The sequence below is a fragment of the Bombina bombina genome, chromosome 4 (genome assembly GCF_027579735.1).
Source record: "Bombina bombina isolate aBomBom1 chromosome 4, aBomBom1.pri, whole genome shotgun sequence".
In the NCBI taxonomy this organism is placed as follows: domain Eukaryota; kingdom Metazoa; phylum Chordata; class Amphibia; order Anura; family Bombinatoridae; genus Bombina; species Bombina bombina.
In genome coordinates this window covers 172386741-172411558 of record NC_069502.1, presented here as the reverse complement: position 1 = coordinate 172411558, position 24818 = coordinate 172386741, and the positions used below count along the sequence as shown (strand labels likewise).

At 40.2% G+C, this 24818-nt stretch overlaps 1 protein-coding gene across 2 annotated transcripts in view; it reads right to left on the bottom strand.

Annotated features, from left to right (window-relative positions):
* Positions 1–24818, bottom strand: part of ADAM17 (ADAM metallopeptidase domain 17) — a 306921-nt gene that overhangs the window by 227220 nt on the left and 54883 nt on the right. The window contains exon 5 of one of the 2 annotated variants that reach the window (XM_053709701.1): positions 20173–20261. The exons of the other annotated variant lie outside the window; for it this stretch is intronic. Within the exon in view, the coding sequence (XP_053565676.1) occupies positions 20173–20261 (89 nt within the window). The remainder of the gene's footprint in view (positions 1–20172; positions 20262–24818) is intronic. 2 annotated transcript variants of the gene reach the window in all.

Here is a 24818-nt window from a genome sequence, read left to right as displayed (position 1 = left end):
AAGGCCTCCTACCAGGGCAATGTTTAGAGCCAATACTGGCATAGTTCTTGTTAAAATTAGGTTTCCTTATTAATATTTATATACAGATAGCTCTTTGCCATCTTCACTTACTCTACATTGAAAAGTTGTAAACATTTTGCTCATCAGTCAGTTTTGATATATATGTGGTGTATAATTTGTATGTACAAAACTAACAATAGGGGGCCTTATAAAGTACCAAACCAAATTAATAGCATTGCATATATATGTATTGAAATTATAACAAAAAACCAAAGGAGTCCAAAGGCCTAAAGTCACAGTTTATAAGCAGACATATTAGTAGATGAATTTAAATCAGAACATCCAACACCGGCCCAGGCTGCTCACTGTGGTGGGATATGGCTCTTGTCCCACAAACATCAATCAGAAAGGAATAAGCCAAAACAGTGGCACAATATGGCCAAGTACAGTCTTCACAAAATAAAGAATGGTAGTGGATAATATATGAAGCACCAAAATAAGGTGCTCAAAAAGCAGGCTGGATCGTCACAGTCACTGCAAAGCGAACAATGTATTAGTTTGAATTATTTTTTATTATTACAGTATATTATACTTGATACAAACAGTAATCACTCCTCCTTCAATCACAAGCCATTTGGAGTTTGACTGACAAGCTTTGTCCAGTTTTGGAGGAGAGTTGTGGAAGTTTGTTTGTTAAACAACTGAGGATCCAGCCTGCTATTTTAGCTCCTTATCTTGGTGCTTCACAACCGTGAGTGAATATATTATCCACTACCATTCTTTATTTTATAAAGACTGTACTTGGCCATGTGGCGCCTCTGTTTTTGCTTTATAGTTTCAGAATAAGTTATATGTGCTTTATTACCCATTTTTGTTTACACTATATACCCCACAAGGTTCTCAAGAGATCTATCTCCATAAGTGTCCTTTCACTCATACAGAAATATCTGTATTCAGCAGATACCATATAGCAGGTTTAACTGTATATTTTGCATCTGTTTACAACCTTTTCAGGCTCATCAGTGGCCCCAAGACATGAGAGATTTGCTACATTACACTTTATTAATACTCATCGGTCCAAGAGTGGCCTTCTGACCAAGATGAGGATTTTATACTTTAAAATAGAGGTTCCAATTATCACTAACTTTTTTAGACTTGTCTGTATATGGAAAATACTGTTATTTTGCTCTGAGGACGGTCTATGAAACAGTTTTTACTGAGATATGACACATGGATGTAACATTCCGCTAAAAACCTTTAAAAAAAAAAAAAAAAAAAAAAAAAAAAAAAAAGGCTTTATTTTAAAGGAGGGGCTTTTGGGGTATATAAAAAAAAAGTGGTCTTGGTGGTCTCTAGTAATTTTTTAAAGATAATATTACAAGTGCCGTAAGACCTCCTCATTAGAAAAAATAACAGAATTTATGCTTACCTGATAAATTACTTTCTCTTACGGTGTATCCAGTCCACGGATTCATCCTTACTTGTGGGATATTTTCAATCCCTACAGGAAGTGGCAAAGAGAGCACACAGCAAAGCTGTCCATATAGCTCCCCTAAGGCTCCGCCCCCCCCCCAGTCATTCGACCGACGGTTAGGAGAAAAAGGAGAAACTATAGGGTGCAGTGGTGACTGTAGTTTACTAAAATAAATTTGAACCTGACTTAATTGCCAGGGCGAGCCGTGGACTGGATACACCGTAAGAGAAAGTAATTTATCAGGTAAGCATAAATTCTGTTTTCTCTTACATGGTGTATCCAGTCCACGGATTCATCCTTACTTGTGGGATACCAATACCAAAGCAATAGGACACGGATGAAGGGAGGGAACAAGTCAGGTAACCTAAACAGAAGGCACCACTGCTTGCAAAACCTGTCTCCCAAAAATAGCCTCAGAAGAAGCAAAAGTATCGAATTTGTAAAATTTGGCAAATGTATGCAGAGAAGACCAAGTCGCCGCTGCCTTACAAATCTGTTCAACAGAAGCCTCATTCTTGAAAGCCCATGTGGAAGCCACAGCTCTGGTGGAATGAGCTGTAATTCGTTCAGGAGGCTGCTTCCCAGCAGTCTCATAAGCCAATCGGATGATGCTTTTCAGCCAGAAGGAAAGAGAGGTAGCAGTCGCTTTCTGACCTCTCCTCTTACCGGAATACACAACAAACAAGGATGATGTTTGTCTGAAATCTTTAGTTGCTTTTAGATAGAATTTTAAAGCACGAACCACATCAAGATTGTGCAACATTCGTTCCGTCTTAGAAACTGGATTAGGGCACAGAGAAGGAACAATGATTTCCTGGTTAATATTCCTATTAGAAAGCACTTTTGGAAGAAAAACATAATTTATGTAAGAACTTACCTGATAAATTCATTTCTTTCATATTAACAAGAGTCCATGAGCTAGTGACGTATGGGATATACATTCCTACCAGGAGGGGCAAAGTTTCCCAAACCTTAAAATGCCTATAAATACACCCCTCGCCACACCCACAAATCAGTTTAACGAATAGCCAAGAAGTGGGGTGATAAGAAAAAAAGTGCGAAGCATATAAAATAAGGAATTGGAATAATTGTGCTTTATACAAAAAAATCATAACCACCACAAAAAAGGGTGGGCCTCATGGACTCTTGTTAATATGAAAGAAATGAATTTATCAGGTAAGTTCTTACATAAATTATGTTTTCTTTCATGTAATTAACAAGAGTCCATGAGCTAGTGACGTATGGGATAATGACTACCCAAGATGTGGATCTTTCCACACAAGAGTCACTAGAGAGGGAGGGATAAAATAAAGACAGCCAATTCCTGCTGAAAATAATCCACACCCAAAATAAAGTTTAACAAAAAACATAAGCAGAAGATTCAAACTGAAACCGCTGCCTGAAGAACTTTTCTACCAAAAACTGCTTCAGAAGAAGAAAATACATCAAAATGGTAGAATTTAGTAAAAGTATGCAAAGAGGACCAAGTTGCTGCTTTGCAGATCTGGTCAACCGAAGCTTCATTCCTAAACGCCCAGGAAGTAGATACTGACCTAGTAGAATGAGCTGTAATTCTCTGAGGCGGAATTTTACCCGACTCAACATAGGCAAGATGAATTAAAGATTTCAACCAAGATGCCAAAGAAATGGCAGAAGCTTTCTGGCCTTTCCTAGAACCGGAAAAGATAACAAATAGACTAGAAGTCTTACAGAAAGATTTCGTAGCTTCAACATAATATTCCAAAGCTCTAACAACATCCAAAGAATGCAACGATTTCTCCTTAGAATTCTTAGGATTAGGACATAATGAAGGAACCACAATTTCTCTACTAATGTTGTTGGAATTCACAACTTTAGGTAAAAATTCAAAAGAAGTTCGCAACACCGCCTTATCCTGATGAAGAATCAGAAAAGGAGACTCACAAGAAAGAGCAGATAATTCAGAAACTCTTCTGGCAGAAGAGATGGCCAAAAGGAACAAAACTTTCCAAGAAAGTAATTTAATATCCAATGAATGCATAGGTTCAAATGGAGGAGCTTGAAGAGCCCCCAGAACCAAATTCAAACTCCAAGGAGGAGAAATTGACTTAATGACAGGCTTTATACGAACCAAAGCTTGTACAAAACAATGAATATCAGGAAGAATAGCAATCTTTCTGTGAAAAAGAACAGAAAGAGCAGAGATTTGACCTTTCAAGGAACTTGCGGACAAACCCTTATCTAAACCATCCTGAAGAAATTGTAATATTCTCGGTATTCTAAAAGAATGCCAAGAAAAATGATGAGAAAGACACCAAGAAATATAAGTCTTCCAGACTCTATAATATATCTCTCTGGATACAGATTTACGAGCCTGTAACATAGTATTAATCACAGAGTCAGAGAAACCTCTTTGACCAAGAATCAAGCGTTTAATCTCCATACCTTTAAATTTAAGGATTTCAGATCCTGATGGAAAAAAGGACCTTGAGACAAAAGGTCTGGTCTTAACGGAAGAGTCCACGGTTGGCAAGAGGCCATCCGGACAGGATCCGCATACCAAAACCTGTGAGGCCATGCCGGAGCTACCAGCAGAACAAACGAGCATTCCTTCAGAATCTTGGAGATTACTCTTGGAAGAAGAACTAGAGGCGGAAAGATATAGGCAGGATGATACTTCCAAGGAAGTGAAAATGCATCCACTGCCTCCGCCTGAGGATCCCGGGATCTGGACAGATACCTGGGAAGTTTCTTGTTTAGATGAGAAGCCATCAGATCTATTTCTGGAAGTTCCCACATTTGAACAATCTGAAGAAATACCTCTGGGTGAAGAGACCATTCGCCCGGATGCAACGTTTGGCGACTGAGATAATCCGCTTTCCAATTGTCCATACCTGGGATATAAACCGCAGAGATTAGACAGGAGCTGGATTCCGCCCAAACCAAAATTCGAGATACTTCTTTCATAGCCAGAGGACTGTGAGTCCCTCCTTGATGATTGATGTATGCCACAGTTGTGACATTGTCTTATCTGAAAACAATGAACAACTCTCTCTTCAGAAGAGGCTAAGACTGAAGAGCTCTGAAAATTGCACGGAGTTCCAAAATATTGATCGGAAATCTCACCTCCTGAGATTCCCAAACCCCTTGTGCCGTCAGATACCCCCACACAGCTCCCCAACCTGTAAGACTTGTATCTGTTGAGATTATAGTCCAGGTCGGAAGAACAAAGAAGCCCCCTGAACTAAACGATGGTGATCTGTCCACCATGTCAGAGAGTGTCGTAAAATCGGTTTAAAGATATTAATTGAGATATCTTTGAGTAATCCCTGCACCATTAGTTCAGCATACAGAGCTGAAGAGGTCGCATGTGAAAACGAGCAAAGGAGATCGCATCTGATGCGGCAGTCCTAAGACCCAACATTTCCATGCATAAGGCTACCAAAGGGAATGATTGTGACTGAAGGTTTTGACAAGCTGATATCAATGTTAAACTTCTCTTGTCTGACAAGGACAGAGTCATAGACACTGAATTTATCTAGAAACCTAAAAAGGTTACCCTTGTCTGAGGAATCAATGAACTGATTGGTAAATTGATCCTCCAACCATGAACTTGAAGAAACAACACAAGTCGATTCGTATGAGATTCTTCGAAAATGAGAAGACTGAGCAAGTACCAAGATATCGTCCAAATAAGGAAATACCAAAACCCTATTCTCTGATTACAGAAAGAAGGGCACCGAGAACCTTTGAAAAAAATTCTTGGAACTGAGGCTAGGCCAAACAGTAGAGCCACAAAACTGGTAATGCTTGTCTAAAAAGAGAATCTCAGACACTAAAAGTGATCTGGATGAATCGGAATATGCAGATACACATCCTGTAAATCTATTGTAGACATATAATGCCCTTGCTAAACAAAAGGCAGGATAGTCCTACAGTAACCATCTTGAATGTTGGTATCCTAACATAACGATTCAATAATGATAGATCCAGAACTGGTCTGAAGGAATTGACCTTCTTTGGTACAATGAAGAGATAAAATAAAACCCCAGCCCCTGTTCCAGAACTGGAACTGGCATAAATACTCCAGCCAACTCTAGATCTGAAACACATTTCAGAAATGCTGAGCCTTGCTGTGTCAACTGGGACACGGGAAAGAAAAGAATCTCTTAGCAGGAGGCCTTAACTTGAAGCCAATTCTGTACCTTTCTGAAACAATGTTTCTGAAACCAAAGATTAAGAACGGAATTGATCCAAATTTCTTTGAAGAAAACGTAATCTGCCCCATACCAGCTGAGCTGGAATAAGGGCCGCACCTTCATAGATACTTAGGAGCTGGCTATAGGTTTCTATAAGGCTTGGATATATTCCAAACTGGAAATAGTTTCCAAACTGATACCGCTCCTGAGGATGAAGGATCAGGCTTTTGTTCCTTGTTGTGAGGAAAGGAACGAAATGATTATTTACCCTGGAAAGAAAGGGAAAGCAAAGTTGACTTAGAAGACATGTCAGCATTCCAAGTTTAATCCATAAAGCTTTTCTAGCTAAAATAGCTAGAGACATATACCTGACATCAACTCTAATGATATCAAAAGATGGTATCACCAATAAAATTATTAGCATGTTATAGAATAATAATAATGCTATAAAATTATGATCTGTTACTTGTTGCGCTAAAGCTTCTAACCAAAAAGTTGAAGCTGCAGCAACATCCGCTAAAAATATAGCAGGTCTAAGAAGATTACCTGAACATAAGTAAGCTTTTCTTAGAAAAGATTCAATTTTCCTATCTAAAGGATCCTTAAATGAAGTACTATCTGCCATAGGAATAGTAGTACATTAGCAGGAGTAAAGACAGCCCCATAACCTTAGGGATTTTTGTCCCAAAAAACTCTAATCTGTCAGATGGCACAGGATATAATTTGCTTAAACGTCTAGAAGGAGTAAATAAATTACCCAAATTATTCCATTCCCTGGAAATTACTTCAGAAATAGCATCAGGGAGATAAAACACTTCTGGAATAACTACAGGAGATTTAAAAACCTTATTTAAACGTTTACATTTAGTATCAAGAGGACCAGAATCCTCTATTTCTAATGCAAATAACACTTCTTTAAGTAAAGAACGAATAAATTCCATCTTGAACAAATACAAAGATTTATCAGCATCAACCTCTGAGACAGAAACCTCTGAACCAGAAGAACCATTATCAGTATCAGAATGATGATGTTCATTTAAAAATTCATCTGAAAAAAAGAGAAGTTTTAAAAGACTTTTATGTATACTAGAAGGAGAAATAACAGACATAGCCTTCTTAATGGATTTAAAAAATAAAATCTCTTATGTTATCAGGAACACTCTGAAAATTAGATGTTGACGGACAGCAACAGGTAATGTAACAGTACTAAAGGAAATTTTATCTGCATTAATAAGTTTGACATGACATGCAATACAAATAACAGCTGGAGAAAACAGATACCAAAAGTTTATAGCAGACTTAGCTTGGTAGCTCCAGCACTGTGCAGTGATTTTCCTGTAGTATCTTCTGACTCAGTTGCAACGTGGAACATCTTGCAATATGTAAAAGAAAAAAAACAACATATAAAGCAAAATTGATCAAATTCCTTAAATGACAGTTTCAGGAATGGGAAAAAAATGCCAGTGAACAAGCTTCTAGCAACCAGAAGCAATAAATAATGAGACTTAAATAATGTGGAGACAAAAATGACGCCCATATTTTTTAGCGCCAAAAAAGACGCCCACATTATTTGGCGCCTAAATGCTTTTGGCGCCAAAAATGACGCCACATCCGGAACGCCGACATCTTTGACGCAAAATAACGTCAAAAAATGACGCAACTTCCGGCGACACGTATGACGCCGGAAACGGAAAAGAATTTTTGCGCCAAAAAAGTCCGCGCCAAGAATGACGCAATAAAATGAAGCATTTTCAGCCCCCGCGAGCATAACAGCCCACAGGGAAAAAAGTCAAATTTTTGAGGTAAGAAAAAATATGATAATTCAATGCATAATCCCAAATATGAAACTGACTGTCTGGAAATAAGGAAAGTTGAACATTCTGAGTCAAGGCAAATAAATGTTTGAATACATATATTTAGAACTTTATAAATAAAGTGCCCAACCATAGCTTAGAGTGTCACAGAAAATAAGACTTACTTACCCCAGGACACTCATCTACATGTTTGTAGAAAGCCAAACCAGTACTGAAACGAGAATCAGTAGAGGAAATGGTAAATATAAGAGTATATCGTCGATCTGAAAAGGGAGGTAAGAGATGAATCTCTACGACCGATAACAGAGAACCTTATGAAATAGACCCCGTAGAAGGAGATCACTGCATTCAATAGGCAATACTCTCTTCACATCCCTCTGACATTCACTGCACGCTGAGAGGAAAACCGGGCTCCAACTTGCTGCGGAGCGCATATCAACATAGAATCTAGCACAAACTTACTTCACCACCTCCCTTGGAGGCAAAGTTTGTAAAACTGATTTGTGGGTGTGGTGAGGGGTGTATTTATAGGCATTTTAAGGTTTGGGAAACTTTGCCCCTCCTGGTAGGAATGTATATCCCATACGTCACTAGCTCATGGACTCTTGTTAATTACATGAAAGAAACCAGGTTTGGTACGCAAAACAACCTTATCTGCATGGAACACCAGATAGGGTGAATTACACTACAAAGCAGACAATTCAGAAACTCTTCGAGCAGAAGAAATAGCTACTAAAAACAAAACTTTCCAAGATAATAACTTAATATCTATGGAATGCAAAGGTTCAAACGGAACCCCTTGAAGAACTGAAAGAACTAAATTTAGACTCCATGGAGGAGCCACAGGTCTGTAGACAAGCTTGATTCTAACTAGGGCCTGTGCAAACGCCTGAACGTCTGGTACAGCTGCCAGACGCTTGTGTAACAGCATAGACAGAGCAGATATCTGTCCCTTTAAGGAACTAGCTTACAGACCTTTCTCCAAACCTTCTTGGAGAAAAGACAATATCCTTGGAATCCTAACCTTACTCCACAAGTAACCCTTGGATTCACACCAACAAAGATATTTCCGCCATATCTTATGGTAAATTTTCCTGGTGACAGGCTTTCTGGCCTGTATCAGAGTATCTATAACTGATTCAGAGAAACCACGCTTAGCTAGAATTAAGCGTTCAATCTCCAAGCAGTCAGTTGCAGAGAAACTAGATTTGGATGCTTTAAAGCACCTTGAATTAGAAGATCCTGCCTCGATGGCAGTTTCCATGGTGGAACCGATGACATGTCCACTAGGTCTGCATACCAAGTCCTGCGTGGCCACGCAGGTGCTATCAAAATTAACGAAGCCTTCTCCTGTTTGATTCTGGCTACTAGCCGAGGAAGAAGAGAAAACGGTGGAAAGACATAAGCTAGACTGAATGACCAAGGCGCTATTAATGCATCTATCAATGCCGCCTTGGGATCCCTGGATTTTGATCCGTAAAGGGGAAGTTTGTCGTTCTGAGGGGACGCCATCAAGTCTGATTCTGGAGTGCCCCATAGCTGGGTCAGCTGAGCAAAAACCTCCGGGTGGAGTTCCCACTCCCCCGGATGGAAAGTCTGACGACATAGAAAATCCGTCTCCCAGTTGTCTACCCCTGGGATGTGAATTGCAGATAGATGGCAGGAGTGATCCTCCGCCCATTTGATGATCTTGGATACTTCCTTCATCGCTAGGGAACTCTTTGTTCCTCCCTGATGATTGATGTACGCTACAGTCGTGATGTTGTCCGACTGAAATCTGATGAATTTGGCCTCCGCTAGTTGAGGCCACGCCTGGAGCGTATTGAATATCGCTCTCAGCTCCAAAATGTTTATCGGGAGAAGAGATTCTTCCCGAGACCATAGACCCTGAGCTTTCAGGGAGTCCCAGACCGCACCCCAGCCTAACAGACTGGCATCGGTCGTAACAATGATCCACTCCGGCCTGCGGAAACTCATTCCCTGAGACAGGTGATCTTGTAGACAACCACCAGAGAAGAGAGTCTCTGGTTTTCTGATCCATTTGTATTTGAGGAGACAAATCTGCATAGTCCCTGTTCCACTGATTGAGCATGCACAGTTGCAGTGGTCTGAGATGAATTCGGGCAAAAGGGACTACGTCCATTGCCGCAACCATTAGACCTATTACCTCCATGCACTGAGCCACAGAAGGCCGAAGAATGGAATGAAGAACTCGGCAAGTATTCAAAAGTTTTGACTTCCTGACTTCTGTCAGATTTTCATTTCTACCGAGTCCATTAGTGTTCCCAGGAAGGGAACCCTTGTGAGCGGGGACAGAGAACTCTTTTCTACGTTCACTTTCCACCCGTGAAAGGCCAGAACAATGTCCGTATGAGCCTTGGCTCTGTGAAAAGACGACGCCTGTATTAAGATGTCATCTAGGTAAGGTGCTACTGCAATGCCCCGCGGTCTTAGTACCGCTAGAAGGGACCCTAGCACCTTTGTGAAAATTCTGGGAGCGAAACCCGAAAGGGCGGGCCACGAACTGGTAATGTTTGTCCAGAAAGGCGAACCTTAGGAACTGATGGTGATCTTTGTGGATAGGGATATGTAGATACGCATCCTTTAGATCCACGGTAGTCATATATTGACCTTCCTGGATCATTGGAAAGATTGTCCGAATGGTTTCCATCTTGAAAGATGGAACTCTGAGGAATTTGTTTAGTATTTTTAGATCCAGGATTGGCCTGAAAGTTCCTTCCTTTTGGGAACTACGAACAGGTTTGAGTAAAAGCCCAGTCCTTGTTCTGCAATTGGAACTGGGTGTATCACTCCCATTTTTAGGAGATCTTCTACACAGCGTAAGAACGCCTGTTTCTTTGTTTGGTCTGAAGACAAACGAGAAATGTGGAACCTTCCCCTTGGGGGAGAATCCTTGACCAAGCCTGAGCAAAGAGAGAAAGTCTGCCCCCTACTAGATCCGGTCCCGGATCGGGGGATACCCCTTCATGCTGCCTTGGTAGCAGGAGCAGACTTCTTGGCCTGCTTACCCTTATTCCAGCCCTGCAAGGGTTTCCAGGTTGCTTTGGGCTGTGAAGCGGTATCTTGCTTTGCAGCAGCAGAGGTTGCAGCAGGTCCGCTCCTGAAGTTGCGAAAGGAGCGAAAATTAGCCTTGTTTTTGGCCTTAAACGGCCTATCTTGTGGAAGGGCATGGCCCTTTCCCCCAGTGATATCCGAAATAATTTCTTTCAGCTCTGGGCCAAACAGGGTCTTCCCCTTGAAGGGAATATTTAACAGTTTCCTTTTGGACGACACATCCGCCGACCACGATTTGAGCCAAAGCGCTCTTCGCGCCATGATGACAAAACCTGAGTTTTTCGCCGCTAACTTAGCTAATTGCAAAGCGGCATCAGTGATAAAAGAATTAGCCAGCTTTAGAGCATGAATTCTATCCATGACCTCGTCGTATGAGGTCTCCCTCTGGAGCGACTCCTCCAGAGCCTCAAACCAAAATGCCGCTGCAGTAGTTACCGGAATAATGCAGGCAATTGGTTGAAGAAGAAAACCTTGCTGAACAAATATTTTCTTCAGCAATCCTTCCAATTTTTTTATCCATAGGATCTTTGAAAGCACAACTGTCCTCTATTGGTATAGTTGTACGCTTAGCAAGTGTTGAAACAGCTCCCTCTACCTTAGGGACCGTCTGCCACGCGTCCCGCCTGGGGTCGTTTATGGGGAACATTTTCTTAAAGATAGGGGGGGGAACAAAAGGGTACACCTGGTCTCTCCCACTCCCTAGTCACAATATCCGCCACCCTCTTTGGGATCGGAAATGCCTCAGTTTATACAGGGACCTCTAAAAACCTGTCCATTTTACACAGTTTTTCTGGGACCACCATGGGGTAACAATCATCCAGCATAGCTAAAACCTCCTTAAGCAGGACGCGGAGGTGTTCCAGCTTAAATTTAAACGCTAAGGAATCTGAGTCTGCCCGCTGAGAAACTTTTCCTGTGTCAGAAATTTCTCCCTCAGACAGACCGTCCCTCACTGCTACCTCTGAGTGCTGTGAGGGTACTACAGATAAATCATCCAAAGCTTCTGATTGCTCATCCTCTGTATTTAAAACTGAGCTATCGCGCTTTCTTGGAAAAACTGGCAGTTTGGATAAAAATGCTGCAAGGGAATTATCCATTACTGCTGCTAATTGTTGTAAAGTAATAGGGGCCAATGCGCTAGAGGTACTAGGCATCGCTTGCGCGGGCGTAACTGGTGTCGACACATGGGGAGAGGAAGAAGGACTATCCTCATTACCTTCCGTTAAAGAATCTTCTTGGGCTACATTTTTAAGTGTCACTGCATGGTCTTTAAAATGCTTAGATGTTTTAGCACACTTTAAACACAAATGCAATGGAGGTACCGCCATGGCCTTTAAACATAAAGAACAAGGTCTATCTGAAGGCTCAGACATGTTTGACAGACTTAGACAGCACTACAATACAGTAAAAGTCACTTTTTGAAAAAACGTTACTGTGTCTTTAAATAATAAAAAGCACCAAAAAACATCCGATCTTTATGAAATTTTCACCACATGATCCCAATGCTTTGAAATGATTGCACACAAATTTTCAAATCGATTAACCCCTTATTGCCCAAACCGGAGCAAATTTAAGAAAACTACCGGTTTCACACACTACAGCACGGTGCCACAGTCTTTGCTGTGGCCCTACCTTCCTTTTGGGTTATTTGCAGAAGAAAATAAGCCTCCCTGAACTCCTCCTGTACTCTCAGGACTCAACACGTGAAGCTGCATGAAGCTGCCTGGCAAAACAACTGCACAACTGAGGCGCGAAAATGAGGCCCCCTCCCTCTTCATTCCAGAGTTATGGGGCCTTCCTGAGTCAGATTAGGTGTCCTACAATATGCCAGGCGTAATAAAAAAAAACAAAAGTGTTCCAACGTCTAAAAACACTTGATAAATGTAAGATTACACTAATAAAGTAATCGATTTAGCCCATCACAGTGTCAACCAGTATTTAAGCCCTTCACAGAAGCCATCCTTCTATACTGCGTCTCAGAAAATGGCTTACCTTCCCACATGGGGATTTCTATCAGTCTTCTAGCATTACCAGGTCTTGTTAGAAAAAAATGACTGAGCATACCTTAAGCAGTTAAGCCTGCAAACTGTTCCCCCCAACTGAAGTTCTCCGGTACTCAACAGTCCTGCGTGGGAACAGCAATGGATTTTAGTTACAACATGCTAAAATCTTTTTCCTCTCAGCAGAAATCTTCATCACTTTCTGCCTCAGAGTAAATAGTACAAACCGGCACTATTTTAAAATAACAAACTCTTTATTGAGGAAATAAAAACTACAAATCTAACACCACATACTCTTTACCCTCCCGTGGAGAATGACTGGGGGGGCGGAGCCTGAGGGGAGCTATATGGACAGCTTTGCTGTGTGCTCTCTTTGCCACTTCCTGTAGGGATTGAGAATATCCCACAAGTAAGGATGAATCCGTGGACTGGATACACCATGTAAGAGAAATAAGTGTTTTAAAATGGTTAAATTTGTGCTTGTTCTTTGTACCCCCAAGCAGACAATTGACTTCCAAATAGTGGCTCTTTTGGGGTTTCTAGGGCTTAAGGGAGCTGAGATTGAGGGGTTTGTATACTTACCCCGCATCCAACTCTCTTAAGCCCTATGTAGCTATCTTGCACTTCTAAGTCTCCAGGGCTTGGTGATGTCACTGACATATCCGGGTTCCTCCAGCAATGCACTAAGCCACAAGAGATGTAGGGTAAGTGTAAGGGGGCCACACAGTGAAATTCAAAAGAACCCCCACTGATGACATATGGTCATCATCATCATCCACAATTAAGTGGTTGATAATCCTTTTAAGAAGCAATTTGTTTTATTTTTGTGTGTTCCATGTAAAAAGCAAGTGAAAAACAAATTCAATTAAAAGGGTCAGTGTACTGTGATTTCCAGTGGAAAGGGGGTTGGACAGGGAGGTACAAAAACATAATTTATGTAAGAACGTACCTGATAAATTCATTTCTTTCATATTGGCAAGAGTCCATGAGCTAGTGACGTATGGGCTATACAATCCTACCAAGAGGGCAAAGTTTCCCAAACCTCAAAATGCCTATAAATACACCCGTCACCACACCAACATTTCAGTTTAACGAATAGCCAAGTAGTGGGGTGATAGAAAAAGGAGTAAAAAGCATAGAAAAAAAAAAAGAACTAAAAATATAATTGTGCTTTATACAAAAAAAACATAACCACCATAAAAAGGGTGGGTCTCATGGACTCTTGCCAATATGAAAGAAATGAATTTATCAGGCAAGTTCTTACATAAATTATGTTTTCATTCATGTAATTTGCAAGAGTCCATGAGCTAGTGACATATGGGATAGTAATACCCAAGATGTGGAACTCCACAGAAGAGTCACTAGAGAGAGGAAGGGATAAAAATAAAAACAGCCATTTTCCGCTGAAAATATTAAATTCACATCCAAAAAATTAAGTTTTTCTCATAAGCAGAGGAATCAAACAAACCGCTGCCTGAAGAACTTTTCTACCAAAAACTGCTTCCGAAGAGGCAAATACATCAAAACAGTAGAATTAAGTAAATGTATGCAAAGAATACCAAGTTGCTGCTTTGCTTCATTCTTAAAAGCCCACAAAGTGGAAACTGATCTAGTAGAATGAGCTGTGATTCTCTGAGGCGGGGCCTGACCCGACTCCAAATAAGCCTGATGAATCAAAAGCTTTAACCAGGATGCCAAGGAAATGGCAGAAGCTTTCTGACCTTTCCTAGGACCAGAAAAGACAACAAATAGACTAGAAGTCTTTAGTAGCTTCAACATAATATTTCAAAGCTCTTACAACATCCAGAGAATGGAAGGATCTATCCAAAGAATTCTTAGGATTAGGACACAAAGAGGGAACAACAATTTCCCTATTAATGTTGTTAGAATTCACAACTTTAAAAGATTTTGAAAGTATCTTTCAAATACATGCAAAAGTCCTGGTTTGTACAGTGCTCATAATAGGTATTAAAGTTTAATAAATTAAAAAAAAAAAAAAAAAAAAGAAGAATTCACAACTTTAGCTAAAAATGTAAATGAAGTCCGCAAAACTGCCTTATCCTAATGAAAATTAAAAAAAAAAAGGAGACTCGCAAAGATCAGATCATTCGGAAACTCTTCTAGCAGAAGAGATAGCCAAAAGGAACAACACTTTCCAAGAAAGTAGTTTAATATCCAAAGAATGCATAGGCTCAAAAGGAGGAGCCTGTAAAGCCTTCAAAACCAAAATTAAGACTCCAAGGAGAAGAGACTGATTTAATGACAGGCTCGATACGGACCAAAGCCTGCACAAAACAGTGAATATCAGGAAGCTTAGCAATCTTTCTGTGAAATAAAACAGAAAGAGCAGAGATTTGTCCCTTCAAGGAACTTGCAGACAAACGTTTATCCAAACCATCCTGAAGAAACTGTAAAATTCTAGGAATTCAAAAAGAATGCCAGGAGAATTTATGAGAACACCATGAAATATAAGTCTTCCAAACTCAATAATAAATCTTCCTAGAAACAGATTTACGAGCCTGTAACATAGTATCAAATCAGTCAGAGAAACCTCTATGACTAAGCACTAACCGTTCAATTTCCATACCTTCAAATTTAACGATAAGAGATCCTGATGGAAAAAAACGGTCCTCGAGACAGAAGGTCTGGTCTTAAAGGAAGTGACCATGGTTGGCAACTGGACATCCGGACAAGATCTGCATACCAGAACCAGTGAGGCCATGCTGGGTCTACCAGAAACCCAAACGATTGTTCCATGATGATCTTGGAGATCAATCTTGGAAGAAGAACTAGAGGCGGGAAGATATAAGCAGGTTGGTAAAACCAAGGAACTGCCAATGCATCCACCGACTCCGTCTGAGGATCCCTGGACCTGGACAAGTACCTGGAAAGTTTCTTGTTTAGATGGGAAGCCATTAGATCTATTTCTAGAAGACCCCACATCTGAACAATCTGAAAAAACATCTGGATGGAGACACCACTCCCCCGGATGTAAAGTCTGATGGCCGAGATAATCCGCTTCCCAATTGTTTACACCTGGGATATGTGCCGCAGAAATTAGACAAGAGCTGGATTCCGCCCAATAAAGTATCCAAGATACTTCTTTCATAGCTAGGGGACTGAGTCCCACCCTGATGATTGACATATGCCACAGTTGTGATATTGTCTGTCTGAAAACAAATGAATGGTTCTCTCTTCAACAGAGGCCAAACCTGAAGAGCCCTGAAAATAGCACAGAGTTCTAAAATATTGATTGGTAACCTCGCCTCTTGAGATTTCCAAACCTCTTGTGCTGTCAGAGAACCCCAGACAGCTCCCCAACCTGAAATACTTGCATCTGCTGTGATTACAGTCTAGGTTGGACGAACAAAAGAGGCCTTTGTATAATCCCTGCACCATTGATTCAGCATACAAAGCTGAAGAGGTCTCATATTAAAATGAGCTAAGGGGATTGCGTCCGATGCTGCAGTCATGAGACCTAAAACTTCCATGCACATAGCCACTGAAGGGAATGATTGAGACTAAAGGTTTCAACAAGCTGAAACCAATTTTGTTTGTCTCTTGTCTGTTAGAGACAAAGTCATGGACAAAGAATCTACCTGGAAACCTAAAAGGTGTCCCTTGTCTGAGGAATCAAGGAACTTTTTGGTAAATTGATCCTCCAACCATGTCTTTGAAGAAACAACACTAGTTGATTAGTGTGAGATTCGGCAGAATGTAAAGACTGAGCTAGTACCAAGATATCGTCCAAATAAGAAAACACTGCAGTACCCTGTTCTCTGATTACAGAGAGTAGGGCACAGAGAACATTTGAAAAAATTCTTGGAGCTGTCGCTAGGCCAAATGGAAGAGGGACAAATTGTTAATACTGCCTAGAAAAGAGAATCTCAGGAACATGAAGATGTGCATCCTGCAAGTCTATCATGGACATATAATGACCTTGCTGAACAAAAGGCAGAATAGTCCTTATAGTGCCCATTTTGAAAGTTGGCACTCCAGATCTGGCCTGAATGAATTTTAATCTGCCCCCCACCAGCTGAGCTGAAATGAGGGCCGCACCTTCATGCGGACTTGGGGGCTGGCTTTGATTTCTTAAAAGACTTGGATTTATTCCAACTTGAAGGTTTCCAATTGGAACCAGATTCTTTGGAGGAAGGATTGGCTTTCTGTTCCTTATTCTGACGAAAAGAACGAAAACAATTAAAAGCTTTAGATTTACCCTTAGATCTTTTATCCTGAGGTAAAAATAAAAAAAACTCCCTTCCCCCCAATGATAGTTGAAATAATTGAATCCAACTGAGAACCAAATAAATTGTTACCTTGGAAAGAAAGAGATAGTAATCTAGACTTAGATACCATGTCAGCATTCCAATATTTGAGCCACAAAACTCATCTAGCTAAAATAGCTAAAGACATAGATTTAACATCAATATTGATGCTATCAAAAATAGCGTCACAGATAAAATTATTAGCATGTTGAAGCAAGCAAACAATGCTAGACAAATCAGGATCTTTTTCTTGTTGCGCTAAGCTTTCCAACCAAAAAGTTGATGCAGACGCAACATCAGCCATGGATATAGAAGGCCTAAGAATGTAGCCAGAAAAAAAATAAGCTTTCCTTAGATAAGATTCAAGTTTCCTAACTAAAGGGTCCTTAAAAGAAGTACTATCTTCCATAGGAATAGTAGTACGTTTGGCAAGAGTAGAAATAGCCCCATCAACTTTGAGGATTTTTTCCCAAAACTCCAACCTAACTGCTGGCAAAGGATACAACTTTTTAAACCTAGAAGAAGGAATAAAAGAAGTACCAATCCTATTCCATTCCTTTGAAATCATATCAGAAATAGCATCAGGAACTAGAAAAACCTCTGGAGTAACCACAGGAGGTTTATAAACAGAATTTAAACGTTAACTAGTTTTAGTATCAAGAGGACTAGTTTCCTCAATATCCAAAGTAATCAATACCTCTTAACAAGGAACGAATATACTCCATCTTAAAGAGATAAGTAGATTTGTCAGTATCAACATCTGATGTAGGATCTTCTGAACCAGATAGATCCTCATCAGAGGAGGATAATTCAGTATGTTGTCAGTCATTTGAAATTTCATCAACTTTATGAGAAGTTTTAAAAGACCTTTTACGTTTATTAGAAGGCGGAATAGCAGACAAAGCCTTCTGAATCGCATCAGCAAAAAAAACTATTTTATATTCACAGGGATATCATGTACATTAGATGTTGAAGGAACAACAAGCATTGTACTAGATGGATACATTCTCTGCATGTAAAAGCTTATCATGTCAACTGTTACATACTACAGCCGGAGATATAATCTCCGCTAACTTACAACAGAGACACTTAGCTTTGGTAAAACTGTTATCAGGCAGCAGGGTTCCAACAGTGGTTTCTGAGAAAGGATCAGATTGAGACATCTTGCAAATGTAAGAGAAAAAACATATAAAGCAAAATTATCAATTTCCTTATATGGCAGTTTCAGGAATGGGAAAAAAATGCAAACAGCATAGCCCTCTGAGCATAAAAAAGGCAATAGGCATATAGGAAGTGCGGTTTAAATAATTAAATTATTTGGCTCCAAGTATGCCGCGCAACACAAAATTAAATTTTTTGGCTCTAACAACATCCGTAAATGACGCAACTCGCGTCATGGCAGACGCAAACCTTGTGCAAGGAAATCTGGCTTCAACTAAGACACCGGAAATTACGAATTTGCGCCACCGAACGTACCTTTGCGACAAAAAATTCTCGCACCAAGAATGACGCAATAAATATCAGCATTTTGCAAGCCTAATTTTGCCCACGAAAATTAATGAAAAATCAGTCAATTTGAAGAAAAGACTATACCCCAGGTAAGAAAAAATAACTTCCTAAATATGTTTCCCAATTTTTAAACAGATAGTCTGCAAAAGGAAATATACATAAACCTGACTCATGGCAAATATAAGTACAATACATATATTTAGAACTTTATATTAATACATAAAGTGCCAAACCATAGCTGAGAGTGTCTTAGGTAATGAAAACATACTTACCGAAAGACACCCATCCACATATAGCAGATAGCCAAACCAGTACTGAAACAGTATCAGTAGAGGTAATGGAATATGAGAGTATATCGTCGATCTGAAAAGGGAGGTAAGAGATGAACCTCTATGACTGATAACAGAGAACCTTTGAAAAGATTTCCGTGAGGAAAACCATATACTCAATATGTGATACTCCCTTCACATCCCTCTGACAAACACTGTAATCTGAGAGGAATCGGGCTTCAAAATGCAGAGAAGTGCATATCATAGAAGAAAATCAAGCACAAACTTACTTCACCACCTCCATAGGAGGCAAAGTTTGTAAAACTGAATTGTGGGTGTGGTGAGGGGTGTATTTATAGGCATTTTGAGGTTTAAGAAACTTTGCCCCTCCTGGTAGGATTGTATATCCCATACGTCACTAGCTCATGGACTTTTGCCAATTACATGAAAGAAATATAAAATTTTACAGTACACTTTACCTTTTACTGTAAGCTTATAAGAGAATTTAAAACTATCCATTATGTTGAAATGACTAGTTTTTAAAAAATTACACCATAATTGAACTCAGTAAAAATGCATCTAAAGAAAGAAAAAAATACCAAAAACTTATATGTATCGTTTTGTGCATGGGCTTCAATATGGAATAAAAGTGCCTTTTAACATAAGACAAACTGTGTTTTGTAAACCACAAACAAACATTTGAGGGAGAATAGATAACTTTTATGTTGTGCTGGGTATAAATTTGGTTCTAAAAAAATAAAGCTACGAAAATATAAATAAAATATATGGGAAGGTGCCCTTGAAACTTAAAGGGATACTAAACCCCAAACTTTTTTTTATGATTCAGATAGAACATACAATTTTAAACAACTTTCCAATTTACTTCTATTATAAAATTTGCTTCGTTCTCTTGTTATCCATTGCTGAAGAACAGCATTACACTACTAACAGCTAGCTGAACACATCTAGGAAGCCAATCACAAGAGACAAATCTGTGCAGGTACCAATCAGCAACTAGCTCCCACTGGTGCATGATATGTGGGTATTCATTTTGTAACAAGGGATACTAGGAGAAAGGAGCACATTTGAAAATAGAAGTGAATTTAAAAGTGTCTTAAAATCATGCAAGTTTAATTTTAACTTTCCTATCCCTTTAAAAGGATATTGTAGTACAAAACTGATGTGCTCTAATTTGCTAGAGACAGTCCAACCCTGTAAGCCTGGGTGTTGACGCCAGAGAGAGGGGTTAAAAACAGTTTAAACACTGTTTGGGCACACAGAGAAATGCTGCTTCTGAACAGAAACGGACAATGCACAGCTGGGTTGTGCAACTTCTGTTTAGCAACAGTTTCCTTTCTTGACTAGCAGTTTTCTGCAGCTTCGGCAGAGTTAAATATATAGAGGTGCAGGGTCACTGGTGCTAAAGCTAGGGCATGCAATGCTTCCACTATATAGGCTCTTCAAGATCTCCTTTTTCATATGCGTTATAAAAAATGGTTGGAATGTAACATCTCTGAAAAAGGTACAAAATTATAGTGATTGCCGTTTCTAAACCCGAGTGAGGCATGAGGATTAAAATGCCTACCTCAATGTTATATTCATCTCCATCTGTTGTGATCCGTGCTGTAAAATCCCCATCTCCAATGTGAGCCAGAACCTTAGAATTTTGCTCTCCTTCAAAGCACACAACAAACACAAAATGCAAATTCAATGTATCATTTGGATTGGTTATCCTAACAGGTAAATGTAATTCAAAGTATTATTCTAAAGAGAAGCTTTACAGATCCCCAATATTCCTGTATTATTATTTTTAATAATTGTTAAAATTAAATTAATATAGGTCTAATTACCATTGCTGATGCAAACTGGTGGTAAAATAAAACATCTCCATAGACTACAATGTGGAAACCTGTTATCACCAGTTTACAACAGCAATGAAAACTAAGCCATAGTCATGTATTGTTTATAGTTATTTTTCTATCACCTTATCCAAGTAAGTGCTTGACAAGAATTACTGTGAAACACCTTCTTGTACACGGTCTTTCTAAGCAGTAGTAGAAAACACAATAATGGATTATGCATCCGGGGATTGGTTATGTCCATGACCAAGTGACTGCATGTGTACACTTAAAAGGGACCAAAACAAAATAAATCTTTCAAGATTCAGATAGAGCATACAATTTTAAATAACTTTCTAATTTACATCCATTATCTAATTTGCTTCGTTATCTTGGTATATATTGCTGAAAAGAATACATAGGTAGGCTCAAGAACTGCAATGCACTACTGGGAGCTAGCTGCAGACTGGTGGCTGCACGTATCTACCTCTCGTGATTTTTTAATCTGATGTGTTCAGCTAGCTCTCTTTAGTATATCCCTACACCATCAACAACGGATAAAAAGAAATTGAAGCTAATTTACTTTTTTTTTATTATGAAAATGTGGAAAAATATTTAACCCATTTGTTCACCTCAGTATATTAATGTGTATTTTATGTATTGAAAGTAGGGCTGGGCGATAAGGGTGGGGCAGATTTAATCGCGATTTTCACGTCAGCACCCCCTGTAACCCCCATAAGCCCCCCTCTATAACCTACATAAGCCCCATCAGCTCCCACTGTAACCCCACACCCTCTGTAACCCCCCTCAGCTCCCACTGTAACCCCCATAAGCCCCCTCTGTAACCTACATAAGTCCCATCAGCTCCCACTGTAACCCCCCAAATAAGCACCCCCTTTAACATCATAAGCACCGCCTGTAACCACCATCAGCCTCCAACCTACATAAGTCCCAGGGCACCCCCCCTGTAACCCGCATCAGTCACAGCGCACCCCGGTATGTCAACCCCCCTCCCTGTAGCCCGCATCAGTCACAGGGCTCCCCGGAAAGTCGACCCCCCTCCCTGTAACCCGCATCAGCCACAGCGCTCTCTGGTAAGTAGGCTCAATGTCGCAAGTCGGCCACCCTCCTGTACGTCATAGGTGAAGTCAAATGGGACGGGGCTAAAAATTGCATACTCTCTCGATTTTAAATCGCATCCGCAATTGATCGTGCATCCCTAGTAGAAAGTTAAGCTCTTTTTGAGCGTCTTAATATGAATGGGGACTGTTATGTCCCTTTATATTATTGCCATTTGCTTAAACTAGTTTGGTTCACTGAACTGTCAATCTGCTCATTGTCAGTGTATTTGTATTTAGAATCTGAGCAATGTGCTCATTATCAGCGTAAAGATCAGCAGTAGTTGGAATTGGAAAGTGGTTTAAAATCGTTTGTGCTATCTGAATCATGAAAGAAAAATTGAGGATTTCATATGCCTTTAAGTACTCTCAGGGCACCTGGGACATCATCATATTTTCTTTAAAAAACTAAAAAAATCTGGGCATATATTTGTGAGGTTAAAAAATAAAAAAAGAAGAGGTTTGATTTGACTCCTTCCACGTGAATTACTATCACAGTGCAGATCACTTTATGTAGCAACAAACCTGTAACATCAGGTAAACTGCTTGTACAATAAACAAAGCCACAAAGTCAGAAAATAGTCAAGTTTTAAAGGGAAATCAAAAGTCATTTAGTTTGCTGCATTTAAAAAGGCATTTTAAAATGTAGCAGATATTTGTTTTTAAAAAGGGAAGTTATGATATTGGGGGGGTTTCCATGATTATCTCACCGTTTACGAATAGAGCTGTACGAGTCATTGTCATCAGTCAGTGAGTGAGTAATTTGGCCCTAAGAATAAGCTGTGCACAAACAAGTATTTCCTGTTTGTTTCAAAATTAATTTAAAAAGTAAATTTATGCTTACCTGATAAATTGATTTCTTCTACGATACGAAAAGTCCACGGATTCATCCTTTACTTGTGGGATATTATCCTCCTGCTAACAGGAAGTGGCAAAGAGCACCACAGCAGAGCTGTCTATATAGCTCCTCCCTTGACTCCACCCCCCAGTCATTCGACCGAAGGTATAGGAAGAAAAAGGAGAAACTAAAAGGTGCAGAGGTGACTGAAGTTTTAAATCAAAAAATATAATCGGTCTTAAAATTGACAGGGCGGGCCGTGAACTTGTCGTATCATAGAAGAAATCAATTTATCAGGTAAGCATAAATTTACTTTTCTTCTATAAGACACAACGAGTCTATGGATTCATCCTTTACTTGTGGGATACAATACCAAAGCTACAGGACACGGATGAACGGGAGGGACAAGACAGATGCCTAAACAGAAGGCACCACTGCTTGAAGAACTTTTCTCCCAAAAATAGCCTCCGAAGAAGCAAAAGTATCAAATTTGGAAAATTTGGAAAAGGTATGAAGGGAATACCAAGTCGCAGCCTTACAAATCTGTTCAACAGAAGCATCGTTTTTAAAAGCCCATGTGGAAGCCACCGCTCTAGTAGAATGAGCTGTAATCCTGTCCAGCAGTCTCGTATGCCAAACGGATGATGCTTTTCAGCCAAAAAGAAAGAGGTAGCCGTAGCTTTTTGACCTCTACGCTTTCCAGAATAGACAACAAACAGAGAAGATGTTTGACGGAAATCCTTGGTCGCTTGCAAGTAAAACTTCAAGGCACGAACCACTTCCAAGTTATGTAACAGACGCTCCTTCTTAGAAGAAGGGTTAGGACACAGAGAAGGAACAACAATTTCCTGATTAATATTCTTATTAGAAACAACCTTAGGAAGGAATCCAGGTTTGGTACGCAAAACCACCTTATCAGAATGGAATATAAGATAAGGCGAGTCGCATTGTAATGCAGATAGCTCAGAAACTCTTCGAGCAGAAGAGATAGCAATTGAAAACAGAACTTTCCAAGATAGAAGTTTAATATCTATGGAATGCATAGGTTCAAACGGAACCCCTTGAAGAACTTTAAGAACTAAATTCAAACTCCATGGCGGAGCAACAGGTTTAAACACAGGCTTAATTCTAACCAAAGCCTGATAAAACGACTGAACGTCTGGGACATCTGCCAGACGCTTGTGCAGTAAGATTGACAAAGCAGAAATCTGTCCCTTTAAGGAACTGGCTGATAACCCCTTCTCCAATTCTTCTTGGAGAAAGGACAAAATCCTAATCTTACTCCATGAGTAGCCTTTGGATTTGCACCAATAAAGATATTTACGCCATATCTTATGATAAATTTTCCTAGTGACAGGCTTTCGAGCCTGAATCAAGGTATCTATGACCGACTCAGAGAATCCCTGCTTAGATAAAATCAAGCGTTCAATCTCCAGGCAGTCAGCCACAGAGAAACTAGATTTGGATGTTGGAACGGACCCTGAATGAGAAGGTCCTGTCTCAGTGGCAGTTTCCACGGTGGCAGAGATGACATTTCCACCAGATCTGCATACCAAGTCCTGCGTGGCCACGCAGGTGCTATCAAAATTACCGAAGCCCTCTCCTGTTTGATTCTGGCAATCAGACGAGGAAGGAGAGGAAAAGGAGGAAACACATAAGCCAGGTTGAATGACCACGGTACTGCTAGAGCATCTATCAGTACTGATTGAGGATCCCTTGATCTGGACCCGTAACAAGGAAGTTTGGCATTCTGACGAAATGCCATCAGATCCAATTCTGGTGTGCCCCATTGATGAATCAATTGTGCAAACAACTCTGGATGGAGCTCCCACTGCCCGGGATGAAAAGTCTGACGACTGAGAAAATCCGCTTCCCAATTCTCCACTCCTGGGATATAGATTGCTGATAGATGGCAAGAGTGAGTCTCTGCCCATCGAATGATTTTGGAAACCTCTATCATCGCTAGGGAACTCTCTGTTCCCCCTTAATGATTGATATATGCTACAGTCGTGATATTGTCCGACTGGAATCTTATGAATTTGGCCGAAGCCAGCTGAGGCCACGCCTGAAGCGCGTTGAATATCGCTCTCAGTTCTAGAATATTTATTGGAAGGAGAGCCTCCTCCTGAGTCCACACACCCTGCGCCTTCAGGGAATTCCAGACTGCACCCCAGCCCAAGAGGCTGGCGTCCGTCGTCACTATGACCCATGCTGGCCTGCGGAAACACATTCCCTGGGAAAGATGATCCTGTGACAACCACCAAAGAAGAGAGTCTCTCGTCTCTTGATCCAGATTTATCAGAGGAGATAAAATTTGCATAATCCCCATTCCACTGTCTGAGCATGCATAGTTGCAGTGGTCTGAGATGCAAGCGAGCAACTATGTCCATTGCCGCTACCATTAGTCAGATTACCTCCATACACTGAGCCACTGACG